The sequence below is a fragment of the Lipophrys pholis genome, assembly GCF_963383615.2.
Source record: "Lipophrys pholis genome assembly, chromosome: 4".
Classification (NCBI taxonomy): domain Eukaryota; kingdom Metazoa; phylum Chordata; class Actinopteri; order Blenniiformes; family Blenniidae; genus Lipophrys; species Lipophrys pholis.
This window is the reverse complement of record NC_137637.1, coordinates 33,746,680-33,772,824: the sequence shown is the minus strand read 5'-3', so window position 1 is coordinate 33,772,824 and position 26,145 is coordinate 33,746,680. Positions and strand designations below refer to the sequence as shown.

The following is a 26,145-nucleotide window of genomic DNA, read 5'->3' as shown; positions in this document are numbered from 1 at the left end:
TATATAGGACTATGCTCCTGCTCCTTTCAAAATGCAAAACTTTTCGGGAAGAAAGACACAGAAACGATACGTTTTCACTAGAAAGTCGTTTAAGCTTTTCTACTTTTTGTGACCAACAATGTCCAATGTCTCTTGTTTCTGAGGCCAAAAATACAAGATGATCCTATTTTTTCGAACTTCAAGAAAAGCAACGTGAAGAGTAAGAAAAGTCATTTTAAACACATTCGAATCTCATGTGAAATGTAACCCCACGGTAAAAGCCGTGCTAACATGCGTATTGATTGATTTATGTAAAATTTATATGGTAATTGTTGTGCGTTGTACATGAATTCAATAGCATGAAACCCTGTGATCCATATTGTTAAAGGCACTTCATAGAGTTTGCGTCTTATAGCTTTTGGACAAGACCGTCAGTCGTCCAGTAACAAGATCAACTCCCAATTGCAATTAAAAGTTTGTATAAGCCTGAATGTTCAGTCGATCAGGACTTTGATGCTGAATGAGTGAAAGAGTATTTTCAATTGGTTATTATCTGATGTTTTCCGTGTTGCGAGTCCAGTACAGCAAAGAGTATAAACATAAAAAGATATTTACCATGTCTCTGTAGTTGGGATAGAAAGTCTGATCGATGAGCGGGAACTTCTCTTGACCAAACCTCTTCTGATTATTGATCAGCTGCGAGAACTGGATGGAAGGAGAGACACAACCAAGGTGAATGTACTGCAGACCAAGTGTTATTCTTGGTATGACATGCCAGAAATGCTTTATCAACCGTTTATAATTCACTCATTGCAATTCTCAGAAATTGTAAATGTTTTTTTTTTTTTATTCTTTTAAAGTGTTTTAAGTTCAGTAAAAATAACATGATTTTTAGCCATTTTTACTCTTAAAAAGTATCTCTGTAAATATAGTAAATATAGTGAATATCAGTAGAAGGTGTTAAACACGTCACACACAGCAAAGTGAAGGTGCTTTGTACTATTTCTTTCTTTTTTTTTTTTAAAAAGGCTCCTAAATAGGATTTTGGTTGCAAATTTGAAATTGGTCATAATGTTATTTTCATTAGATATTATAGTGTCACAGAGGCAAAACATGTTTATATTCTAAAGAGTGTGTAAAGCAAAAGTTTTTTTTTTATTAACAGTACAAAAGCTATATTTATCCAAATGTCCAGCACCACTTTAATTAAACGATTCGTTTTACCCTGCAGAATGTACCCGGTAGGGACTGAAAGTATCTGTGCAGGTAATAAAAGGCGGTTCAGGTGTGACTCACGGCCCAGGGTTTGTCACAGAGGTTGTAGATGGAGTCCAGGGAGTTGACTGAGGGGATCCCCGCATACTGCAGACCGATGATCAGGTTCCTGAAGTCCTCGTTCTGGGCCATGCTGAAGGCGTGCTGACGCACCAGGACGAAGTCAGGCTTAAATGATCTAGAAATATATATTAGAAAAATAAATAAATAAATAAATAAATATATATATATATATATATATACAGAAATGTCATCTCAAAGTTAGATCTCTCTCATTATTGGTGCCTTTTATTCCCCCAACACATAAAGGACATATACGTAAGTCTAAAAACAAGGCATCGTCGTGTACTTAGATCCACGTAGGAGTAACTTTTACACGTGAAGCCAAACTGAAGTTGTGCAGTAAAGTCAGAACCTCGACCTTTTTGAAGGAAATCTACTTTTTCAGATGTACTAGTCTGCAAATTTTTTTAATTGGAAAAGAAAAAGACAATCTGCAGAAAATCTTAAATGTTTTCTTCTTCATTCCGCTGCAACAATAGAAGAAGAAGCTGCATTAATGTGGCTGAAAACACAAACCAAAATATGGGTGTAATAAGTGATTAACTGTCTTTTCTAAGAATAGATAATCATCTGTGAAGGATTCCTAACTCTTTGCTTCACTTGGATGCTTAATTCAAGAGGAAATTTATGGGGAAATGAAGCCTGAAGAGGGGAATAGATGTTAAACTGATTTTTCATAATTAAAATGACACGACTTCTTAAACAATATGAAGTAATTTGATTTTGTAAGCATCACTGTGAACTGGAAATCTGCCCCATCCGCTTTAGTATTGAATAAACATTGTTTTTCTATTCCATGTCTGTGTTTTGACAACTCAACACAACAAATACAGTTGTGTTGAGTTGAATTTTGTGTTTGTTAACCGGTGGGTTGCAACACAAATGTGGGTCTGCAGCTGCTCCTCAGTGGGTCAAATTAGCAGTGTGGCGTCTTCATGATATTTACCCCCCGAAGCCAGACTGGACGAGCCTGTGAGCCTGAGCTCAGGGCGGGAAAACCCTCCTTACAGACAGGAATGGAGCAAAAGAGTCAATTGTGAAGCAGCTTGACTCATAACCGGTGATTTCTCTATATTTTCATCACAAAGACTTTAACTCTGAATATCTTTGTAAAAATTATTACATATACTGCACATATTTGATGCAGACGGGCATATTTGTACACATTTAAAAACGGCGTATTTGCACTTAATTTATTGGTCTTTCCTTCAAGATCAGAATCTTTCCCACTTTTGCATTCATATATATCCATGACCAAACATTTTCAAAAAGTTTTGAGAGGATCCAGTCATCAGGATGCCTATGTTTTACAGTTCAAGCCAACTTGCTGTCTACTGATATTGTAATGTGACATTTATAGGATTCTTTGCATATATGAATCCCGTCGAGCTTGGGAAGAGTTGTGGACACTCTAAAACAGGGGTGGGGAACCCTGGTCCTCAAGAGCCGCAGTCCTGCACGTTTTCAATGTGTCCTCGCATCAACACAGCTGACAGCAATTATTGGCTCGTTATCAAGCTTTCTGCAGGGTTCATCATGATAACTCAGGTGTGTTTGAGCAGGGAGACATGGAAAACAGGCAGGACTGCGGCTCTTGAGGACCAGGGTTCCCTACCCCTGCTCTAAAAGGTCGACAGTCACCTTGAGGTGCAATAATTTGCCCCTTGGGGAGGAAATTACTGCAGATTGAAGCTGAATTCCTCCTGTGACCCGACTTCTAACACTGTTCACGATACCTTCACTTGTTCTGAATGTAGATATTAATATTACTACTGTATTGTATTAGCACACAATCTGCACTTTCTTGTTTTCTGCAGCTCAGAGGACACCCAGTGTTAATTCACATCAGGGTCGTTTCATGATTTAAAGAATATAGGTTCATTAAAAGCCCGTTAACTCAAACATACGGGGCCAAAACAAACTTGTCAGAGTTCACAGTGTGGCTAAAGCTTACTTCATCTTGGTTTTCAGTACGAATACAGACCGTGAAAGCATCTTGGTTTTCAGTACGAATACAGACCGTGAAAGCAGGTCCTCATGATCCTTTTAACTTTCTGGGTTTTAAGCAGGAGGTGTCAGAGGAGTGACCACCAGGAACTGGCTTGTGGCGGCCAAGCGTTCAGAGCGACGGCGCTTTTTAATCTATCGATGTCGGATCCTCCTGTCATTGTGAAGCAGAATTCACCAAGCGATGGATCGTTCTCCCACTAATAAAGACCGTGAGCTGGGACTATAGAAGTCGTCGGACGATGATGATGTGTTGTTGCAATACTAAAAGTAACAGTAATTCAATGGTTTGTTAGGAAGTACAAAATATTCTGTGTGGCCCCGTTTCACGTGACGACATGTAATCCGTTAAAAAAAAAAGAAGTGTGTTTCCACTGCAGCAGCGGACACACTGACAACGATGTAGTTAGTCTGCCGGGCCACGGGAGGGCGCTGTCACTTGTTTTTGTAATGAAACCACACAGACTTGTGTGCAGAGAACAAAACGCTGAACCGATGAGGAATCAGATGCTATCAGAGGAAAATCTCAACTATTAAACTATCAATATGGACAAAAACACTAGAGTACGGACCACGAGTCAAACCACTACTGGTCGGCCATATTTGTTTACTGGTGCATGAGCAGAAGGAAGGGAAGGGAGGCGAGGGGGGAGATATGTGCATGCGCAACCGTGAAATAATCTTTCCACCTTGAGAGCCGGAATAAAAACTTAGCAGAGACAGTGGATCTGCACACTGGTGTCACAAACTCTGTATATACTTAGAAAAAAGGCAACTTTTTGCATAATCTACTTATGCTGATCAAGCAAGATTGTTCTTTGTTTGAAGTAATTTCTTTTTTACAAGAAATATAAAATACAAGTAAAGTGAATTTAGTGTTTTTCAATGAGCAGACAGATCTAACATTTAAAGTCTTGTTATTATTCACGGATTCTGTCTACGTCAATTTACTATAGTTAGTGTGGAATAAACAGAAAGAAAGGAACACGTTTGTATAAACTCAGATGATGAAACATGACTATCAATATTTTGAGGCTGTAGTTAGAAAAGTGCTCTCAGTCTGTCGGTATTGATCCTGCTGGGTAAATTCCTCCCTCCCCCTGGTGGTCAGTGCCACAGCAAGTCAGGGAGTTTCAATCAGCACTCAAACAGACTAATCTGAGAATAAAGGTGCGGCTTCTTTCCTCGACGCTGCTCTTTAAAAGGTGGAGGTCGTAAAAGAAAGAGAGGGAGCTGAGAGAAAAATGATACTCAGAACTGGTTCTGGAAAGGCTGAGAAACAGATAGAATGGAGAGAAAACTTTGGCGCAGTGTGACCGCCGCCAGCTCTTCATGCACCGGGAATACTAATCAGACACTCCAAGAAAATAAAGGAGACTCTGGTGGAGACGACACAGCAATTAAAGATGACTGTAATCTCTTCATTACCGGCAGAAGAGATCAACGCGGCGGCAATAATACTCTGATTCAGTGTTGCCAGCAAATGCAACAAACAGTGAGTCCAGCTCGAGCTCACTGGGCTGCTTCTCACTGTGTTCAGAGAAACTCTACTGTGAAGCTGTAACTCGGAAAAAAAACCCAAAATAAAACATCTTGAACTTTGAAGATGTGGAAAAGATGTTCTGCATTCAGATTGTCAGAGGAGGTCAAACACCTTTAACGGTGTCTTCGGCTGTTTTTGTCATTTGACCTGGACGTCTGCGTGTGCATGGCCGAGCAGACGGAGGCTCTCTGTGCGGCGGCTCAAAAAGAAAATCAGCGAGAGATTAGACGTCTGGCAGGACCTGGCCAACAGAAAATGGCAGTAGATCCATCGAGCGTGCTGCGACGGGCCGCGCTGCTGCGACGAGGCGCGCTGCTGCGACGGGCCGCGCTGCTGCGACGGGCCGCGCTGCTGCGACGGGCCGCGCTGCTGCGACGGGCCGCGCTGCTGCGACGAGGCGCGCTGCTGCGACGAGGCGCGCTGCTGCGACGGGCCGCGCTGCTGCGACGAGGCGCGCTGCTGCGACGGGCCGCGCTGCTGCGACGAGGCGCGCTGCTGCGACGAGGCGCGCTGCTGCGACGGGCCGCGCTGCTGCGACGAGGCGCGCTACTGCGACGGCCCGCGCTGCTGCTCTTCTTAGTCACATATGAAGCTATAGCAGCTAACGCTCATATGCAGATGACGACAGTTGAGTTACTTTCTCCAGCCTAACTTCTGCTAAATATGAGATTAAACTACTACTTACAAAATGAAACCATTCTGCAAAAAGAAACAAGACATTTGACGCATGAAAAATTAAATATGATGCGAATCAGTGACATTAGTCTCTCAAATACAATCCTTGAATTGTGCAGAATATGCAACAACTGGCATTATTTTATTTTGTTTTTATGCCACTAACTAAGCGACTGCATTGAATTACACCTGATTAAATGGGTTTTTTTACATTCTTGTGACTGCTGCATAACAAATTGTTCCCCGTCCTTTTGTACACCTACATAATCTAGGATGTACTGTAATAATTGTTTTTTACCACTGCAATTAAATTAATTTATATTTGATCTCTCAATAGATTGTTAATGCACAACTCTACTTCATCATTTTGATAGGAATATAAAAAAGAAGTGCGTACAGTGTTTAAAACAGGATGTTCCACAAAGGCAAGGAGAAGGAGAAGAATAACCAGGTGAGTAGAATCTCACGGTGTGCAGTACGATCGGTGTACATTTCAGTCCCCGGCTGAGCCGAGGCTGCCTGGACGAGCATGAGGAGGCCAACCGGCCATGCATGACGCAGAGAAACTAGAAAATCTTTCTCCAGTCAAAACGAGCCAAAGTCAGCATGAGCCCACCTGCTATGAGGAAATCAGAGCAGCAATATGACTTTGCATGTGAAATGTTTGTGAGTTGGTCATTTCTTTGTGTACTCATTATTACCTCATAAATCTATTCTTAAAATCCAGTTTAAAGTGAGAAGCTTTTAATTTATTGACAGATTTTAGACTGTGTTCTATATCATTTTAGATTTAATATCTATGTTTTATTTATTTATTATTATTATTATTATTATTATGGTTTGAACACTGCATAGGACCCTATTGAAACTGTAGGGATAATATTAATAATAATAATAATAATAATAATTATTATTATTATTAGTATTAGTAGTAGTAGTACAACAGCCTAAACTAACTTTTTTCTACCTTCTTCAGCTTCCAGAGTCTTTGCTTAGTTCACAGTTATTTAAAGTTTTAGTTGGTGATGAGCGTCAGTACTTGTTCATGTGCATCCATGCAAACAGAAACGACGTGTGTGGAGGTTCCTCATCAACCTGGAGTCACTCAGCAGTGAACTAATCACTGCACGGACTCCAAATCGATGGACGGAGGCAGAAACAGACAGTTGGATGTAAATATGTGGAAAAGCGTGAGTCAAACAGGGAGACTGACTCCAGCCTGTGTTATGAAGGGAGAGTGGAAGTTAGAGTGAATAAAGGTTTGCCCCTTTGTCTTTTCACTGTTTCTGGTTGATTTGTAAAGCGCCGAGGCGCCGCTCACGAGTCTCTTTCTGCCTCCTGTATTAACTGATCGGAGCTTTCAATAAAGACAAGTCTTAATTCCACATTACCTTCAGGATGTTTCAGACCACTTGATGATGCATCAATCCAAAGCAGAGCAACAATGTGAAGGACCAGACGTCCTCCAAAGGCGAAACTTTTAAGGGTTTTTTTGGGCCGTTGGGTCAAATCCATGTGTGTTTATATTTTCTGTTTGTAGGTCATTGTCATTTAAAAGCAGAAGAATTAATGTCAAGCAAGGACGTATGCTATGAAAGTGAGAGTGTGCTTCATACTTTTTAATTTTGTGAGAATTAAATGTTCTCTTAGCAAAATTCAGGGATTCTGTGAAGACAATCTATTTCTGTGGTTGGCTGAAGTTCACTGCATTATGAGTGAGAGTGTATATAGAGACGAATACGAACTCAGCCTGGCCTGACCCGCAAAATAGCAACGGTAAATATTCTTTACTGCAACCAAGGATGAGCACATTGTGAAAAATAGTCCTAAAAATAAACCTTAAATTCTGACAAATTTTTGTCTTTGAATTTTTCCACAGTGAGAAATGCTAAAACTTAAATGACATTTGATCTCCCGAAGCTGATCTGGTTGAGGACACATGTGATAATTAATTTAATTCATTTGCCTTCATGAACATGGAATACTGGAGTGTGTCGACCCGATCATGAATGAGCTTACGAGCAGCGTACCTGATCTATATTAATGAGATACATGAGTTTTTATCGCACCTCTGCAGCGGTTGACTTATTCCACTGGAGAAAGAAAACATCTAAAACATACACCCCTGTGAGTCCACGTGGTTGAGCAGGCCATCTTCCTCTCCCACGGTTGGCAGTTCGATTCCCCAAGTAACCATGTGTTTTAACTGCCCTTGAACCTGGCGGTGTGCGATCGTGTGCAGGATACAAGTCAAACTAGTAACATTGAAAACTGGAAAGTCACTCACATGTTCTGCTTGTCATCCGTTTTCTTTCTCACCTCACTACTGTTACTTCAAATACCTGAGAAGGTCCAATAGGTAATTAATTACAAAAGCGGGACCACCACTGGGCAGACCAGTGGTTTATTTCTGGATCCCACCGGGGAACCGGAGAGGGGGTCACCCACTTTCAATGTTTGAATGGCCGTTGTTGGTTCCTCCTCCAGTCACACTTGTGATGTCACTCATGGTGCTATTCTTAGTAAGTGACAAGCTGATCATTGATTAATCTTCCGTATCACTTTGTGTGTCTTACCTGACCACTCTGGTCCCGCCCCTGATGACCTGCATGTCCACGTTACAGGTCCCGTTCGAATGTGCGACGAGGTTGACCTCTGAGAACTCGGCCTACGAGGACAGGACAGTTCCATCAGCCACTCGCCTTGAACGCCGCACAATCACAGCGACTATATATCATAAATGATCTTCTTCAGAGTTTTAATAATCAGAAAGAAGACACACAACAGTTTCTCTGCACTTCTCAGTCCGAGGACACTTTCAGGCAGACACTTCTGCACCATCAGTCAAATCTCCTCCAAAATCACTTCCACCACTCGAATTAGTGACTCATGCTGGGAGGAAAAATAAACACGGAACATTTCTTTCACCTCTACCAAATGTCCTCCCCAAAAGAAAATTAACACGCACGCACACACACACACTCACACACGCACGCACACACAGCTGTCTTTCATTTACATAATAAAATGAACATTTTCAAAATATAAAAATAAAATGTATGATTCCTCTTGTAAAAAAAAGCACGTTGATGCAGTTTGCTGATGCTGAAAACACAGTGAGGATTTCTCCGTGACTCCTATTCGCAGACTTCTGCCTCCGCCAGAGTCGGTTCTGCGTCTGAAGTTGTAAATGAACTGTGAGCGTCCATTAGCAGTGAAAGGCTCCAGCGTGAAACTCGACCGAAAAATCAACGCAGATGCAACAACAAAATACTTCAAAGTTGTTTTGTTTGAAGCAAAATGAGGTCAACGTGCCATTTAGTGTTATCTACTACTCCAAGAATTCAAAGTGAGACTGAATGTGGAGTCACATATTTAAAAGAAAACTGCGCTTCTATTTGAGTTAAAAAAATTTAAATAAAAAATGAAAGTGCATCAATGTAGACAAGCGAAGTTGTTCGGTACACAAACAAACAAACATTGATCCGTTCAACGTGCAGAAAGAAATCACATCATCGTATTGAGAAGAATTAGGCTCCGTTTACAAGACGTCTCACATGAAAGCGTTTCATTTCAGAAATGTTTACAGGATTTAAATTCGATGTCTGTTTCCATGCAAACGCTGAAGACGACGTAGTTTTCAGCTTTACGAAAAGTAAATCCATAAATTGACATGCCTAATAAAGCTTTATGGAATTTGCCCTAAAACCAGTCTGGTTTCTTGATGAGATGAGTAATTCAGCTTTTATAATTAATTAATTCTATAAAAGTGTTTCTGCCTCATAATATGTTCTGAAAACTTCTTTGAGTTGGTTTGTTTGTTTCGCTCCTCCGAGTCTTTTCATCCACGCTGCAATCCGTCAGTGATCTGTTCAGATCAGCCAGAGAAGTTCAGCCTCTTGATTATTTCGTTTATTCAAGCCCCGTTTTTTATCGCCCGCCTCTGTGGAACGTCAGAATCCGAGGCGCTCTGAACATCAGGGGGAGGAAAGTCATTTTCCCAAAGGGAAACATGAGACCTGCTGCTGAGTCGTGGTTAACTTCAGTTCTGCTCAGTGAGAAGAAACAATATCGTTGCTCAATAAGCGACTGTTGTTACGTCTAAATGCTTCTAAATTTAAAGTTTAGTCCTTGAACACGTATATCTTCACTATATTGTCCAACCATGAACTTTATTCTCTGAGAATAAAGAATAAATCCAAGATTTACTGAGCCCCTAAGCCTCTAACAAGCACCAATCCAAAAATGTAATTTACTGTACATTTAATTTTCCAAATACAAGATTTCACAGACGTTTATTGCTTATTATGAGACAAACTGTGTGTGAGTTTGCAGTTAGTCCCACAGTTTCACTCTCAATCTGTGATTTACTTTGATTTAAGAGGAAACTACCAAGTATTTGATGAGTTTAGTTCTGAACAGGTCAATAATAATCCTTCGCTATCTCGCCATCCCTCCTGGGAAATCACACTTAGTTTACAACCACAACAAAAATTGGGGGGAAAAAAATATGAAGTTAGGCTGCTGGCTAAACTAAGTCATAACATTAGGATGATACTGTTTATCCAGACGTTTAACCTGCTGATATTTCCTTATTAAGTTAACATAATTAACTTGACATGAAGCCCAGCAGCTGAGGCTGATCGAAAATATCATTAGTTCTGCAGGAATTTAAACAGAATTGAAATTACAGCGGGAGCAGAGGGAGCTGTCAGAAGGTCACTGAAGCAAATAAACCTGATCTTGTTAAGGAGCCAGAATATCTGCAGTAATGAATGAAACTGAAAAGTGGAGGTCAGTTTTTAAAGTATCTCAATCAATCGAGCGTTAAGAGTAAATATGACTGTACCTGCTCCACTTTGATGTCATAATCACCAAGGACTTTCTTCCCTCGAAACACTTTGGACCTGGAGAAGAAAAGAAGAGAGAAATGGAGGGTTAGTTGGGTTCCCATGAAAACCTCATGGTTGTCTGTGCTGCCCTCTAGTGGACAGTACACACGCACAGGCAGAGGACAGAAAATGGACGCCTGCTTGAGCACTTTTAATGGACAAACTTTCCCAGCTGCACAGCAGAATTTTATTTCCACTGCTTCAACGCAGATCAGCTTCATACTAAAACTACGATTAATGTCACAACAATGGAGGGGGTGACATTAAATCGGCTGCAAAACATTTAAGCATCGTCTCGCATTTACGAATGACTGTTCCCAATACAAGCGGGGGTTTTGACGGCGACTCCCTCGAAAACTTGGCTGCCAATTGATCCGGAGCGACGTAGAGGCAGATTACAAGTAAACACACAGAGGCAGACAGATGGAGAGCAGGCAGGCGAAGACGGAGCGACACAGCGAAAGAGGCGCAGGCTGCCGGCCAAAACACAAACAGGCAAAGAGCTCGGGACGTTTCATCATACATGCCGTGGTAAATGCAACCGCAGATGGTTTAGTCCGCGTGCATCATCAAACCATACACTGAAGCTAATTAAAGTGCGAACTGAGAACATGAGCCAGAAGGAGGAAGCGTATTTTCTGAAGTCGTGAGATATCGAATATATCCAACATATTACGGCTTGTCCTCTGTGCGATACAGAAAATGAGGATATCGTGAATAATTATTTGAAAGATGCCGGTTCCACAACAACTAAGAAACCGAAGCAACCGGCGCCATTGAGTCTGGCGTCTTCCACAGACCATAGTGAGATAACGTCGTGGAAACTCGCCACAGAGCAGAAGATCTGGTCCCAGTTCGTCTGGTGGAAAAGTTCAGATTCAGAAAACACACTTGACCCAAGATATAATCTGCCTGGTCACAAATATTTTGCAGAGAAAGTTTTACCTGCGTCATTTATTCAAGTGAGAGAGGAAAAAAAAAGGAAATTTCATGATTGTGCTGTTTGATGAATATTGTTTTGGCAAGATTCACTTTGCTGTGATTTCCCCGTTATGGCATCCAAGTTAAATATGAGCATATAGTAATGTAGTATGAACAAGAATGTTTTAACGTAGGCATAGTGTAACCCACTTCAGAGTATGTACACGTCGCTACTAGGTTCGTAGGAGCTGGGAGTCAAAGCAATAACCACAGGTATATGCAGTTATTTTGAATATTTTAGTTTGAACAAATAGACGAACAATAACAAAAATCAACTGCAATACGATACCTATGGGCCCGATACTAAGAAAAATAATTTTTTTTATAAATTGTCCATTCGAAAATGTCTGTTGTGGATCCAATCGATGTTCAAGTCAAGTCGGCGAAATAGCCAAGGGTCAGGGGAATATCCTACGTAGGCTCTGCTTGGTGTCGGTCAGTGGGACTGACACAATCCTACCACAAGATCTGTTGAATGATGCGGTGGTTCACAGTCCGGCTTGGACAATCCTGGGTTTGACTGGATGATCAGAGGTCGACTGGGAGGTCAGTTGTGGATCACTTGTCAGTCTCGTCTGACACAAAGCTGGATCTGCAGTTTTTTCCAACGGTTCAAAAAACCTGACCTGTACTTAGAAAACGGGTGTATGGTCTAGGTTCTCATACAATGATATTAAAATTATATTCATTCAAAGTGTTGTAAACCATTAAGTTCTTTTTTCTTTAAGGAAATCAAAATATTTTTGTTCACCATAGTAATTTCCATAAAATACATTTCAAGTTGCGAAAATATTCAATTTTAATAGTATAATTACAATGAACTTCATTGAATGAATTTTGTATTTCTATTATATTAATGAAATCACTTATTCATATTCTCTCTTTTTAATCTTTTCTAAGATAGGCTTTTAGATTTTAAATAAAATAAATGAAATAAACCCTTTTTAATGACCAGAATGTAGAGACATTACAGCTTAGCTGCTTTAACCTCTCATAAATGAACTTAAAATGACATTTTACCTTCATAACGAAGGTGCTTTTATTCTTTAGTGAAGGTGATTAGCACTTCACACTGTAAATTTCTTACAACCTGCTCATTACAACATACAGGATAAATCAAGTCCAATTTTAACTGAAATCATAAACTAAAAGTAAAGAATCCCACAAAACCAACATAAAATGTGTAATTCATCCTAGCATGTGCTAGCATTGTGCTATTTTCACATACACACTAATAGAACACGTCGGAGCTCGCTTACCAAGAAATTTGTTTTTTTTCTGGAGAAACCGAGACAAATAGAAGTTCCTCTTCCTCGGTTGGTTCTCCAACCTCTTTTTCTCTTCTTTTTCACACTCTCACCGGAGAAACGAAATGTGCTCCGTACTGAAATTAGTGTTTTTAAGCTACCTCAAATAGCCTAGCACACTACTTCCGGTTTCATAGGAAATAAACTTCCGGTTTAAAAAAAACCCAAAACAAAACTCAAAATACTTATCAACATAAGATGAAAATAGATAATGATTAGAAATAAATAAAACTGTTACTCAACCCCTATTTAGGCGGGTTAAACCAGAATCATACCAGAATGACTGATGTATCAAAAGTGTTGATTTCAGGCTAAATATCGAGATATATGTTGTATATTGTGACGCTTGCCATAACTTAATAAATACCACCCATGCATCCATCATTCTTCGATACTAATTGATCCCATTTAGAGTGATGGGAGGGCTAATCCCAGCTGACTAAGTGTGAAGGCAGCATACAACCTTAAGCAGATCACTGATCCATCACCACGAAGACACACACACAGTCACAATCACACCAATTTGACTCCTACTGTTTAGTAATTAGAAAATCTTTCATCACAGACAAACTGTACCTGTTATCCATTTCCACATATAACCAGGCACCACTGCTTCGTCTCAAAATACATGCAGGTTTCTTTCCGTTATAACCTCATTGAACATTGCGTAGAGCCGGCTCGGAGACATCTGGCCCGTTCGTCTGCTTCATTAGGATCCGACCATCTGTGAGAGGAACACTCGGAGGATGTGTCTTAACTTTCCACGATCGATAACCACGCCGGCAAGACGGGCGACCCGCTGATTACTGTGATATATCTCTGAGAAGGTGGCGGCAGGTTTCAGCGGGTTTTCTTCTCTTTGTCGGCGCAGAAACTCGATTAGACAACAGGGTCATTACACGACGACACCGACACATTCAGCTATTAATGAATGACCTGCGCTCAACAGCGACTTCCAGTGAGCAAGTTGAGATCACATGCGACCGTCCATCCATCTTCCATACGGATTCATCGAGCTCACGGTTACAGCTACACCCTGTACAAGCTGCCAGTAAATCAAGAGTCAACTGAACTCAAACACGTGTTGATGATCCGAGGGAGAACATGCAAACTCCAGTCAGAAAACCTCCAATGCCTGCAATGAAACTGGGAAGAAATGTAATTCAAACTGTGCTGAGATGAAACATTCAGCATATGAGCACGATACAGTACCTCAAAAAAACAACAAAAAGTCAGCATGCAATGTCGGGTTGGCATGATAATGGACAGTTACAGTGTCCTATGTGGCCTCGTCATTTAATTCCATCAAATATCATTATGGGCCTTTTTAAAAAAGCCAAAACATCTGAAAACATGGATGGGAACAGAGCTGTATGCCAGAGAGCAAGAGGTGAACGTCACACCAACCTCAGCCTTATTATTTCAGTTTGGTGGAGGGGAGTGCAAAGCGACTGATCAGTGGAACGAGCTGAAGACGTCCGGCTGACACAGAGCCACCTTGTTAAGTACACTGTCAGATTTAAGTACAGAGCCGGGCCAATTACTGCGCCTCAGTGTGAGCGTGTTCATCTTTCTGAGGTTAGAAGAAAGAGCAATTGTAATTCCAAGTGCTATAAAATACACTTATGTGGCCGTTATTTCTGAATTTCATTGTGAGAAGACGGTGCGATGAGTCAAAAACAAGTTTAAACGTTTAGGTGAAATACATGTTATGATCTCAAATTGTTTATTTTATTTTAATTTATTTAATTTATGTTTTGGGAAGCTATGAGCTAAAATAACTTCCATGCACCATAACACACACACACACACACACACACACACACACACACACACACACACACACACACACACACACACACACACATATATACATATATATATATATTTATATACAGCTGATTGTCATTTCTGAGCACCGCTGATTAATTTGACCAAAAATGTTGGATTTGAAGTCCTTCTGAAGACATTTCTTTGGTGCATTAGGGGTTAATTTATGAAAAATGGTCAACCTGTGAGGCTGGTTCTGCAGGAAGCCTCCGCCTCAGTCTGGATTTCCAGGTTTCTTAACCAGAGTTTGGTTCTGCAGGTTTTTTTCCTGTTAAAATTGATTTCTTTCCTTTTCCACTGCCTGTACTTGCTCATGTGGAATTGTTTAGTTTTTCTCTGTTAAAGTGCCTTGAGATGACTGTTGTATTTCGTGCAATATGAAATTGAATTTCACCAATGATGTTTTTACTGCTGTTAAACGTGAAAATTGGACCTGGGTATATATTGATAGTAGTGCACAGATTGTTTTTTTTGTTTTTTTTTATTCACTTGTTTGCTCTGAAACTTGTAGCAGCTGAAAAAGCTATTTTAGAAACAGTAAACGATTTATTATGGCAGCTTTAACAAATATCGCAAGGAATCGTGCAGCTGCATCAAGATAGTTTTCTACAACTCAGCACTTTTTCCAAAATGCTGTGTTGCAACAATCAAGCTTGATTCCCCTGGTGCTCAATACCTGGCAGGATAAAATGTTGTTTGCCACCATAAGTAATAGAAAGAGGAGTGGTTGTACGTGTGCTGTTTTGTTCTCAACTGTGTGTACCTGCATCCATTCATCTTCTATGAACTAATTCACTCCCAGCTCTTTGAGGGAGGAAAGCCTCCAGTGCCTGGGCGAAGAGCAGAAGTATTTTTCTTGTCACTCAAGAGTGATGACCAATCCCCCACCGTGCAGCTCAAAACGACTGCAGCAAGGCCTAATTATCCCACTGCACGCCAAAGACGTTCAATTAGTCCTAAAGGAGGACTCACACTTCACACCACGGCCGATATATTGTTGTGGAGACGGCGGCAACAAAGCAGAGCAAAGTGCAGACGCAAATCTACGACAAGCAGGACAAATATCCACCCCACGAGCTTCCTCACCATCACGCCCCTCCAGCCTTTTGTTTATTTTACTGTAATGAGCTTTACGACCCCGTGGAGTGCTAACATTTTGATCCCCCGATGAACCCCCCCCCCCCCTAAAAATGAATAAAAAAAAAAAAAAGCTCTGACAGGTTATTTCCGCAGCTTCCTGTTTGTGAGCCGCAGCACCTACTGCTGTCTGGGAAATAGTAATTACTAAATGCATTTCAGTGGAGTTTAATGAGCAGCGTGTTCCCCAGAGAGAAAAACCAACATGCTGTTGAGTTACGGTGCAGCCAGCAAACTCAAAATATACCATTTAGGCTCCATACTTAGAAATGAACTCGTCATTAAGATGCAGTAGTAGAGGCTAACATTTTAATCATTTGACATCTAATTGAAACTCCACTGTAAACTGAATTTGATTGGTACACAAGATTCATGCCATCTTCCATCTATGCGAAGGATGTTTGAAGTTAACATTTAAAATGAGGTATTTCTATTCCTGTAAACCAGATTGCCTACATGCTTTAGTACAAAGTGGAAACAACTGAAGTTAACGGTCTCTTGCAGCTGACCAATTTATCTACTGGCCATGGTGGGTTTGATATTCAGCCCAGAATACTTTCAGATATGTTGGTAGGCGCAAAGGTAAACCCAGGCCCCTTTTTCACGACAACCTTTCACGTGACAACGTCTAATCCATTAAAAAAAAAGGAGTGCGTTTATACTGCAGCAGCAGACACACTGACAATGAAGTTTGTCTGCCGGGCCACAGGGGGGCGCTGTTGCTTGATTTTGTAATGAAACCACGCAAACGTGTGCAGAGAACAAAACGTTATAAACGTGAAGAAAGTGGAGAGAACTCGACATCCGTATGGACTGACGACGCATTGGACGCTATCAGGGGTGAGTCTCAACTATTAAACTACTGATCTGGACGATAAAACTAGAATACTGACCGGGAGTCAAACCACTATGGTCCGCCATGTTTGTTTACAAGTGGATGAGCCGAAGGAAGAGGGAGGGGGAGACATGCGCAGTCACAGCGCTCCATTAGCCTCCATCAGTCTCTGCAGGAGGCAATAGTGACTGTGAAAAAATCTTTCCACATTGGATCCGTGTATTCGCTGTCGTGTAAACGGGGGCCTGAGGCGTTCAATTGCAGTAAAGGTCTAAACCTGATTACAGTGGATAGGAACTTTGAGCTGCATATGCATATAAAAATAATTCATTTAAATAAACAGAAAGGAAACAAGGCACGGTGCAGGGAAATAGTCATTTGTGGTCAAGAAATAGTAAGTTGAGGCCATGAAATATGATAACATGACCCCGAAATACTATTTTGTGGTCACTAAATAGTTATCTGTAGGTACGATTTAAAGTTTTATGTTGGAAGTTCATGCCTGGGCTCCATTCACATGGATGACTAATGGCAGATAAGAATCAAAGTGTCATCTGAACACAGTGGAGCAGAGTTTGAGATATATATTTATCACATTAATCTGTGAACCTTGGTATTTTCATTGATTTGAAGACTTTAGATTGTGTTTGCACATGTAGAAGAACATTTCTTAAAGTTTTGATCCTCAACAGGTGAAACTTTGCTTTGTCAGCCTTGCAACTATACAAGTCATGTATGAATGATGCTGCGCCATTTCCCATCCCCTTTTACGTCTCACTCTGTGTGTGGATAGGCTGATGCTCGAGTCATGTAAGATGTATGTTGCAGGTTTGTGAGCGAGAAAGAAGCCCCTGACGGAACTGCCCATGGCTGCACACCGTGCTTACTTCTGCTCTGCTCTATCGGCTCCATTATTTCAGGGTCACTTCATGGGATCCCGCTTTCATTATTGATCGGTGGAGTCCGAGAGTCTGGGATGGCCTGCAGAAATAAAGCCTTTCCAGATCAATGCAGTGCAATGATAGAGAGCGAGAGAGACGCATCAATATTGCAAATGAAGACACAGAAAGTGTACAATAAAAGAGGAATGTGGACTTTGGTAATAGCTGCCAAGTTCTACATTATCACGGAGACTGTTTTACAGATTTAAGCTTTTCGGACCCAGAAACACCAAAGTGATTTATATCTACTTGATACCCTTTAAGAAAGCTTTTCTTCTCAAACACATGCAAACAGATATCTTGTAAAAAGTTCCAATTATCCCAAAAAAATACCATTGAGTAGCTGGGGTTTCTCATCCTCTTTCATATAACGAGTGACAATTGACAAAAATAGACATAATACTGGAAATGTAATGGCTGTGCCTGCCGTGCCTTTCAAGCATGATACACATCACATTATCTATCATAAAGTGCCTCACTGGCTCTATTTCCCACACTTCCTGCTTATTGAGTTCTTCTTTTCCCCTTTCCCCTCTCCTACCGCAGCCACAGTTCGCTCTCTGGTTTTATAATTTATTCCTCACTTCTCGGCCTTTAGTGGTTTTCTTCTGGTTGTTCGGTGTAAAAGACATTAATGGAATGTGTTCACACAGATGAGCCTCCCATGGAAAAAGTCACTGCGTTATTCTAATGGGTTTGCTGAGACGAGAGAGCGACAGTGCGGGGCTCATTGTGCTGCGACGGGGCTTGAAACTGAAGAGAAATCACACATGAGTGTTTGGAAACAGACGGGGAAAAAGAAATCATCGACCTACAGGGTGAAAAATAATAATTCGAGGAACTAAAGACAAGTAAAGACAATGCAGTCGTGGCTGTTCAAGGGTGGCAGGAGATCGTTACAAAAGGGTGTGTGAAGATGAGCGTTCAATCTGATGAAGAAGACTGGAGCTGGCGAACAAACTGCTGACCAAGAGCCCGTTTTCAGTCTCTATGGAAACTTTCTGTATGTGGATTTGTTTTTTTGTTGATTTTTTCTTCTTCAGCGATCAGATAAAGTGTAGAAAGCTGTTGCTGCATTGCTTTCCTGGCCTTCTCCCGATTGAAAATATATTTAAAAAAACCCAGATGTTTCTCTACTAATAAATGAAAAACACTTGCTAAGCCCAGTGGGTTGGAAATGGGTGTTAATTTGATCAAGAATATTGAGAAAACAACATTAAACTGAAGCAAAATGAGACTAATTCAAATTATTACTGTTTGGTAATGTTTACAATTGTTGATAAAAGGCAGATTGGCTTTTAGCGAATAATTAACTAAAAAATATCAAAGTAGATGTGTGTGGTTTTTTTTTTCTCTTTGAGAATCCATCCATCAAACAATGTTCTATATTACTTTAACTACCTCAGAGTCACCGGGGGATTCGGGTGTACACTGACCATGGCGCCGATGAACTGGAGTTCCAGGAGAAAACCACACCCCCCCCCAGGAACAACATGCAAACTCTGCAAGGAAAGGCTCCAAACCAGACTTGAACTTGGATATGCGAGGAAAAAGCCTTTACCACTCACAATAATGTATTTCTTGACACCAGAGGCCCGTGGGCAGGAGGCTCCAACCCGGACATTTCAGCCATCCCTCCATCTTCTCCCTCTTATCTGTTTCCGGGTGGCGGGGGTGTCAGTCTGAGCACCGTCACCCAGATCACATCGCACCAATTAAGAACCTTTCCTGCAGGTGGTGAGCCCACGGGAAGGTGGCGCCCAGCGTGGGACACGAACCCTCTACCTTGAGATTGAGAGAGTCATGCTCTACCAACTGAGCTAGCCGGGGTGTTTTTTTAATTACTTTTCAGGCTCAGCACCTTTGTTACACTATCGCCCAGTTATTACATTTCAGGTTTTATTATATTATATTTTATAACAATTCGGGTCGTTGCTACATTTTGGGTTGTTGTTACATATAAAGCTTTAACAGGGCCACTCAAGATGAAATTGGGCTCGTGAACTAAAGTGTGCTTGACACCCCTGATCGACACTAAAACGTGCGTCCAGTCTGCAGTCTCTTGTAACTGTAGAAGTCAGTGGAGCCACAGCAAACCACTCAATCGACTTCTTTTAGGCACGTTCATTCACCCTCCTTATCTCTTTCTCTTCCAGCAAAGCGACACCGACATTCCTTCCTTCAGGGTTTCCTTGAACATTACAATGAGCGTCTATCCACGTTTATCCGTGAGGAAATTAGCCAGAAAGTTCTCACGAGCAGAGAGTCGTCCATGTTGGCTGCATGGTATGTCTCGCCTGAGGTAAAGACGTTATTCAGCGGTAGCGCGAGCGGCCGTGACGCCTCTTCCTCCTCCTCCTCCTGCTCTTACCTCTCCTGTCGGAGTCCTGCAGGACTGCAGGGGTACCAGACACTGTTAACGATGACCGCGAGTGGAGGTTTGTGTCATACACGTAAAGTGAGGTCATGTAGTAAATCAGTCATGAATCCAACATTATTCTTTCATTTGCGGGCACTCAGCTTCATTTGATTATTCATCAAAAACCGCATTTACAGCTTACAGTTGTGTGTATATTGTGTAGGCAGATGGATGTTGTTGCCAATGTATTTGTCTTTGTCAGTATTGCAGAATTCTACATGGCTGAGACGTTTTGATTTAAGATAGCAGAGATCAATGTAGCAAAATATATCTTCATAAATATTATTATAAAGTAAAACAGGAACTCATGAGGAACCACAATTCTTACCTGCCTTTGTGTTTATTCTATTCTCATTCAGGGGCGTAAGAGTCATATATCAAATAATTACAATAAGAGGTTTTATGAGTAGCGCTCTATGTAATAATACCAAACGTCTGGTTTGTTTGGATCTCTCAACAGCACTGAAGGAAACAAAACAAAAGGATGAATAGCCTTTTCGTTATTTGCAAACTCTATTGATTTTTCATTCCCACTAATGCTGAGTTAGATTCTAGTTTAACACATTTCCTGTCTTTCGGGGAGCGTCCCGCTCGCTGTCAGTGTTCATTAAGAAGGGTTTAGTGGGTAAACAGGATGCGCAGGCATGCCGCTGGAGTCGGAGGGGGATGGATGGAGAAAGTTGTTTAACTCAGGCGGCTAAATTAACAATTGTTGTCCTCTCTCTTTATTTCCCACATGCTCAGTTCTGCTGCTCATCCCACACATGCATGAGTTCAGACGTGGCGCCATTAAAAAGAGAAAATTAACTGACTTTCCAATTAAATAACACGGCAAAAGGCGTTTTCATAACAGAGAAATAATCTACCAATAAACAAAGTTCCTTACTTTTTGTGTATGGTTTATGAAAATGTATAGTACTGGATGAGTTTCCGAGGACTTAACTTTTGTCATAATAACAGAATAAAGAGTCCTAATTGTGTTAGTAGGTACTTTAATTTAGATGTATTAGAGTGTACATTCAGGAATCAACAGTATAAATGTACTGACAAATACAATATGCAGCAACTCTTTGCTGTCTTCTGCAGTGAAATACGTACATACATATATATGCGAAATACATACTGTATGTAAAACTAATAAGAGAAACACAATCTCTCAACTCAGGTGTTAATTTTTGGATTTTTGGCCTGAGTCAGTGAAGACCTTTCCCAGGAGGTAATTGGCAAAATACCACAGACATGATCATGCATAGTTAAGGATGGATGAGAAATTCAGTTAACGAGAAATAGAAAAGTGATTTCTTGCAGCCTGATATTTAAAACATATTTTATTAAAGGCCTATTATTCATAATTAGGATTTAGTTAGTAGTTTCTTTCTGAAAAAGAACCATGCCACGATCTCCAAATGGGACATATTTCAGCATTTTTATAATCTCAGTATGGAAATGTGGTGCTTCCTTTTTGTCACGCTGTCCAAGAAGTTCAGCAGGCTCTGTGCTTCACAGAACATAATTCAAAACACAAATCTGGACACTACAACAATTGGCCACGTTTCTTCCCTCAAATGTTTTATTTCTTCTTTAAATTTGTGGCCCTTGACAGCAGCTTTGGCAGACCTGTTAGAGGGAAATAGTCTTTGAACACGCACACTTTGCAATTCCTTTTTTTGATAATGATTTGAATGCCGAGGTATAAACAAGCTTCCTGTGTTGACAGATTCTGCGAAGCTTCAAAACCTTGGAAAAAAAAGAGCCTTTTTATCTATAAGAGTCAATGCTCGGGCTGATTGTCTGGCAGGACACGTGTTGGAGGCTGAAGGCAGAGAGACGCTAACAAGAACAAGCAACAGTGGCTGAACTGAAGGTCAGGAGGAGCTCCACCTGGGAAGATGCTCACAGTACAATAGGAACATGATGAGTTCTGTGGCTTTGAAGGACTGTATGGTGAAAGTAACGACGTCGACTGGATTCAAAGGGTGCTTGTTGAAAAAAGAGGGTTTGCTATGCAGTACTTGTCATACAGCATGCAGCCATCCATATATCCTTTTAATCCTGAGTAGAAATGAACGAATAAACTCTGGATAGATCATCAGAACAACATACCTCAAGGTCGTTGGTTCTGTCCACTTCTAATGTATTTACTGTATTTTTAATACGATAAGTCACACTTTTGCAGTTGTTTCCCTGGCCGTGGAATTTATAAGAAGAAGCAAACTGTTCTTTCAAAATATACCGGTACATACCATATGTGACCACTATATGACGCTGCCTGACCGCAAAAATATCAATTACTACTTAATGCCAGCAAAACGTTGCTAAAAAGAAAAGGCCACCTGGGGGCAAAACGAAAAGAGATCAGCGTAAAGAATTCCGAGTGGGAAAAGTGGAAAGCAGAGAAACTGTTACCGTAGTAAAAAGAATATATAAAGACTAATCGTGGGTTTAAAGCGCAACGGCCGAGTCTTAACTGTGCTTCAGCTACGACTTTGTTATAGTTCGCATTTTGTTTCTTTTCTCATTTTGTCATTCGGACACTCTCTTGTTTCTGAACTCCTCCAAATTAACCGAGAGATAGTGTATAATTTCCCCAGCACTTGCTGGGCCGATAGTTGGACATGCCTGATAAAACCTCTAACTGTGGGTGACCAGAGCGTTTTAAATCAGAATACCCTCAGTTCGTTCCTCTAAATGTACAGTAACACTGGCATGGCTACGAGTCTCTCCCACATGAAAACTCGTTTCAGATGCTTTGGTCCACAATCTCTTTCTCTCATTCACAACCCAGAGCTCATGGGCAGAGGTGAGGGCGGGAATGTAAACCAAGCGGTAAACAGAGACCTTCGCTTTACAGCTCAGCTCCATCGTCACCGTCTGGTACAGCCTCCACACTGCTGGGCGACCTGTCCAAATCCCAGACCATCCAGATTCTGTCAGTCGTGAATAAAACCTCCAGATACTCAGGCTCTGCTCCTGCTTAATTTGGACTATGGACTTGAGGAGCTCGTCTATACGTAGTTTCCATACGTTCTGCGGCCAGCCCTCATGCTTTACTCCCAAAAAGGACAACATCATCTGCAAGAAGCAATAGTGCCACTATTCAGTTCCCCAACGCGATGCCCTCGCGCTCCATGAAAATTACAAACAGAAGAGGAGACCAAGCGCGACCTCCAGGGCATACAAGGAAAAATTCATAATTCAGATTTAATGCTGAGTATATGGACACAGCTCTAAGTACACAGACCACATAGCCTGCAGAGTTAGGATTAGATATTCAAAGTGTCGCAGAATAGAAGTGAGCATAACCAAGAAAACCCTTCTTCTTGTACACTTGAACATTACCAGAGAGAAAAAAACAAAAAACAAACAGTGGTTGTATAATTCTCTCCAGTTTTTCTGCATCATCTACCAATGAGTGGTGGTGTGTTTGTGAGAGCCTTTTTATCACTTTACTGTGACAAATGATGACCCACGAGGCAGCCAGCGCACGCACATGCAGGCTTTGAAGTTTGGCGTTTGTGTGTGAGGTGAGGATCGGTGTGTGCCGGAGCGCCCGCCGACAGAACATCTGCGTTAATGAGGACGACCCATCTCGGTTGTGAAGCCTTCAGCGGAGTCGATTGTTTTTCTTGAGGTCTCAGTGAATAACAATGAGTGATTTATGCTGCTCTGCTCGGCTCTGCGTGTGTGTGTGTGTGTGTGTGTGAGTTTTGTGGTTGAGTGTTTTTAAGTGTGTGTAAATGTGCTTTTTGTCGTTGGGGGAACTGGTAGGAGTGGCAGCAATCCTTTTAGTTTAGTCCCTGGAACTTGAGAGCTTTGTTTTTGCTTCTTATTGCAGCTTTCATTGTTTTTTTTTTTCCTTCATTTTGCTCCACCTGCTCAGTTGACCCACCAGGATCCCCTTGGTGTCTTTAACTCTGTCATCTTTTACACTTTTTCCTGAACTGAACCTGTCATGGTCGAGGTCAGTGACCATATTTGGTAACTTCCAACGTTTCTTACGGTTACCGTATTCAGTAGCTTTGTGTACATAGGTCAAGTGGGTGTGTAGGATTTATGGAATTAGTACTATCACGATAATGTGTGTCAGTTTCGATGAGGCTCAAAGGATCCTACAGCGATGCACTGAGGTGGCAAAGTGCCAATCAATTGTTTGTGTCCACGAGTGTGCCAACATGTGAGGAACCATTAAGACGGCTGATGTTTAGTTTTAAGTGTCGACTGGATAAGAAGACGTCAGAGAAACACATAATAGAAGCTCCTGTCAGCCCAATGAAATCTGCTATAGATTTACCTCGAGGCTGAGACGGCGTCGGTGCAATAGTTTTATCATTATTAATTCTAATATGCACAGTTTCATTTTGTACGTCCTTTCTGTACTTGTATGTTCTTATTTTATATGTACCTGTGTCTGCAACAACGATGATTTATATTGGAAAAATAGGAAATTATACTATAACATATACTGCACATCTTTTTTCAATTATAAAAATGAAGAAAAGAAAAAAAACAACATTGAAAATAGCTCACTATTCTGTAATAACACTAATTGCAGCTCTAATATTACAAGTGCTCAATAGTTTGGAGACAATATTTGAAATAGAAAAATCAGTTTCTGTTCAGTTTCACAGCTGAATTTAATATACGCAATAGTCCACACTGTTATACACACTCAATGGACTAAACTTTTCTTTGGTACTAGAAAGTTGTCAAAGTAATAAGTCGCCATCTTGAAATCTCCCTCAACATTATGGGCTTCATGTTTTCAACTTGCAAGTGTTTGAACAAATTCACAGAGTGGGAAATATTTCCTCACAGAATTGCATCGATGATTCTTTACTTGCTTTTCTGTCTTTAGAACTCTTTTGGCTTTTGCATTTGATTGCAGTCAGTTTTCCCCAGTCAGGCTTTGAATGGCAGCTTTCAGCAGCGACTCGTCACCTGGAGCAAGTCTGCAGATTTCAAACTTGCGAAACATGACGGACCTTTGACTTTTTGATTCAGATTGAGGAGTATTCACTAAGTGTGTGACTGTTAATACAAAGAGTTGGATTAAGAACCTGATCACATAATTCAGATGGACTCCGGGATTGTAAAATGGATTGGCGCTGTCAGCCTGTCATGCCTGTCAGAGATTAATACTATGTAAATGACCAGGGGAATCCATACTGTGCTAAACAGAGCGCTCGCTCCATGGAGGAATGGTAATAAGGTAAAAATGACAAATGTGAATTTGGTCCAAAGATTTATGAGACCTTAATGATGTGTTGTAGCGCTGCTTTCTTGAACTTGATGTCAGCTCTGCCATAATTTGGATGTTCTGGCCTCCAGACGATGCGTGACCCGCGCAGACAATTAGCCGCTGCTGTTTCCCTTCAAACGGAATGCAGCCACGTTGGCTTTTCACTAATTAACATGGCGACAAAGCCAAACAATTAGCGGCAAATGTGTTGCATGATTGGTCCTCTGGGCCGAGGAAAAAACAACCTGTTCATTAGTGCAAATTATTGGCTGGGGCAGAATAAAACCACATAACTGTGGCAAAACACACTAAATCCGTCCTGCAGCCAGAAAGATCCAAAGAAAACAGAGCGAGAGCCCAGACTAGGATCAGTCGTCATCTTCAGTTCATGGAACCGGAGACCTATTGGCCATTCTGGAATACAGTTTGGGATTGGAAGGGTTTAATGACAGCCAGAGATGTGGAGGTTCATAAAAAGTGAGTTGCTTGCCAAAATACGTGAGACTGTGTTAATACGTAGCGGCTAGCGGCTAGCGGCTACTCCACGCTCCTCTGAAGATCTTGGTTGTTCTTGTTTTGCAGGGTGCATCTGGAGACAGGTACGTTTCTCCTGTAATTCAAATTTAATGGATTAAGCTGCACAAAACCCGAGCCCAGCCTGGGTAAACTCATCAATACTTAATGAGAATCTGCCCAAAGTTGCAGAAATACTTCAGGAAGCTTCCAAACTTATTCAAACCGAACTGTCAAAACAGTACTGTCCAGTTTAGTGTGTTGAGTTTTTTTTTTATGTTTTGAGTCTGTTTCATTCCCAGTGTCTGACCTACAGCTTGTTCAATGTTTTTTTTTTGCTCAAGCTGTTTCTATATGTTCTCTTGTTTCCGTGACCATAACTCCTTTTTTTTTCAGTACCCCCTGTGTGTTGTTGTTTATTCCCTTTTCTTGCTTTGTGTGTCATTGTGTGTCTTCTATGTATGGATAAGCCCCGCCCCCTGATTGTTCTTGCTGTGCCTCTGTTATTG

At 41.1% G+C, this 26,145-nt stretch overlaps 1 protein-coding gene across 1 annotated transcript in view; it reads right to left on the bottom strand.

The window, feature by feature from the left end:
- The window catches only part of syn2b (synapsin IIb), a gene marked incomplete at both ends in the record, with an annotated part of 109,439 nt that overhangs the window by 31,284 nt on the left and 52,010 nt on the right, over positions 1-26,145 (bottom strand). Inside the window, 4 exons of the mRNA XM_080462282.1 lie at positions 595-684; positions 1,276-1,432; positions 8,119-8,210; positions 10,392-10,449. Of these exons, the coding sequence (XP_080318408.1) occupies positions 595-684; positions 1,276-1,432; positions 8,119-8,210; positions 10,392-10,449 (397 nt within the window). The remainder of the gene's footprint in view (positions 1-594; positions 685-1,275; positions 1,433-8,118; positions 8,211-10,391; positions 10,450-26,145) is intronic.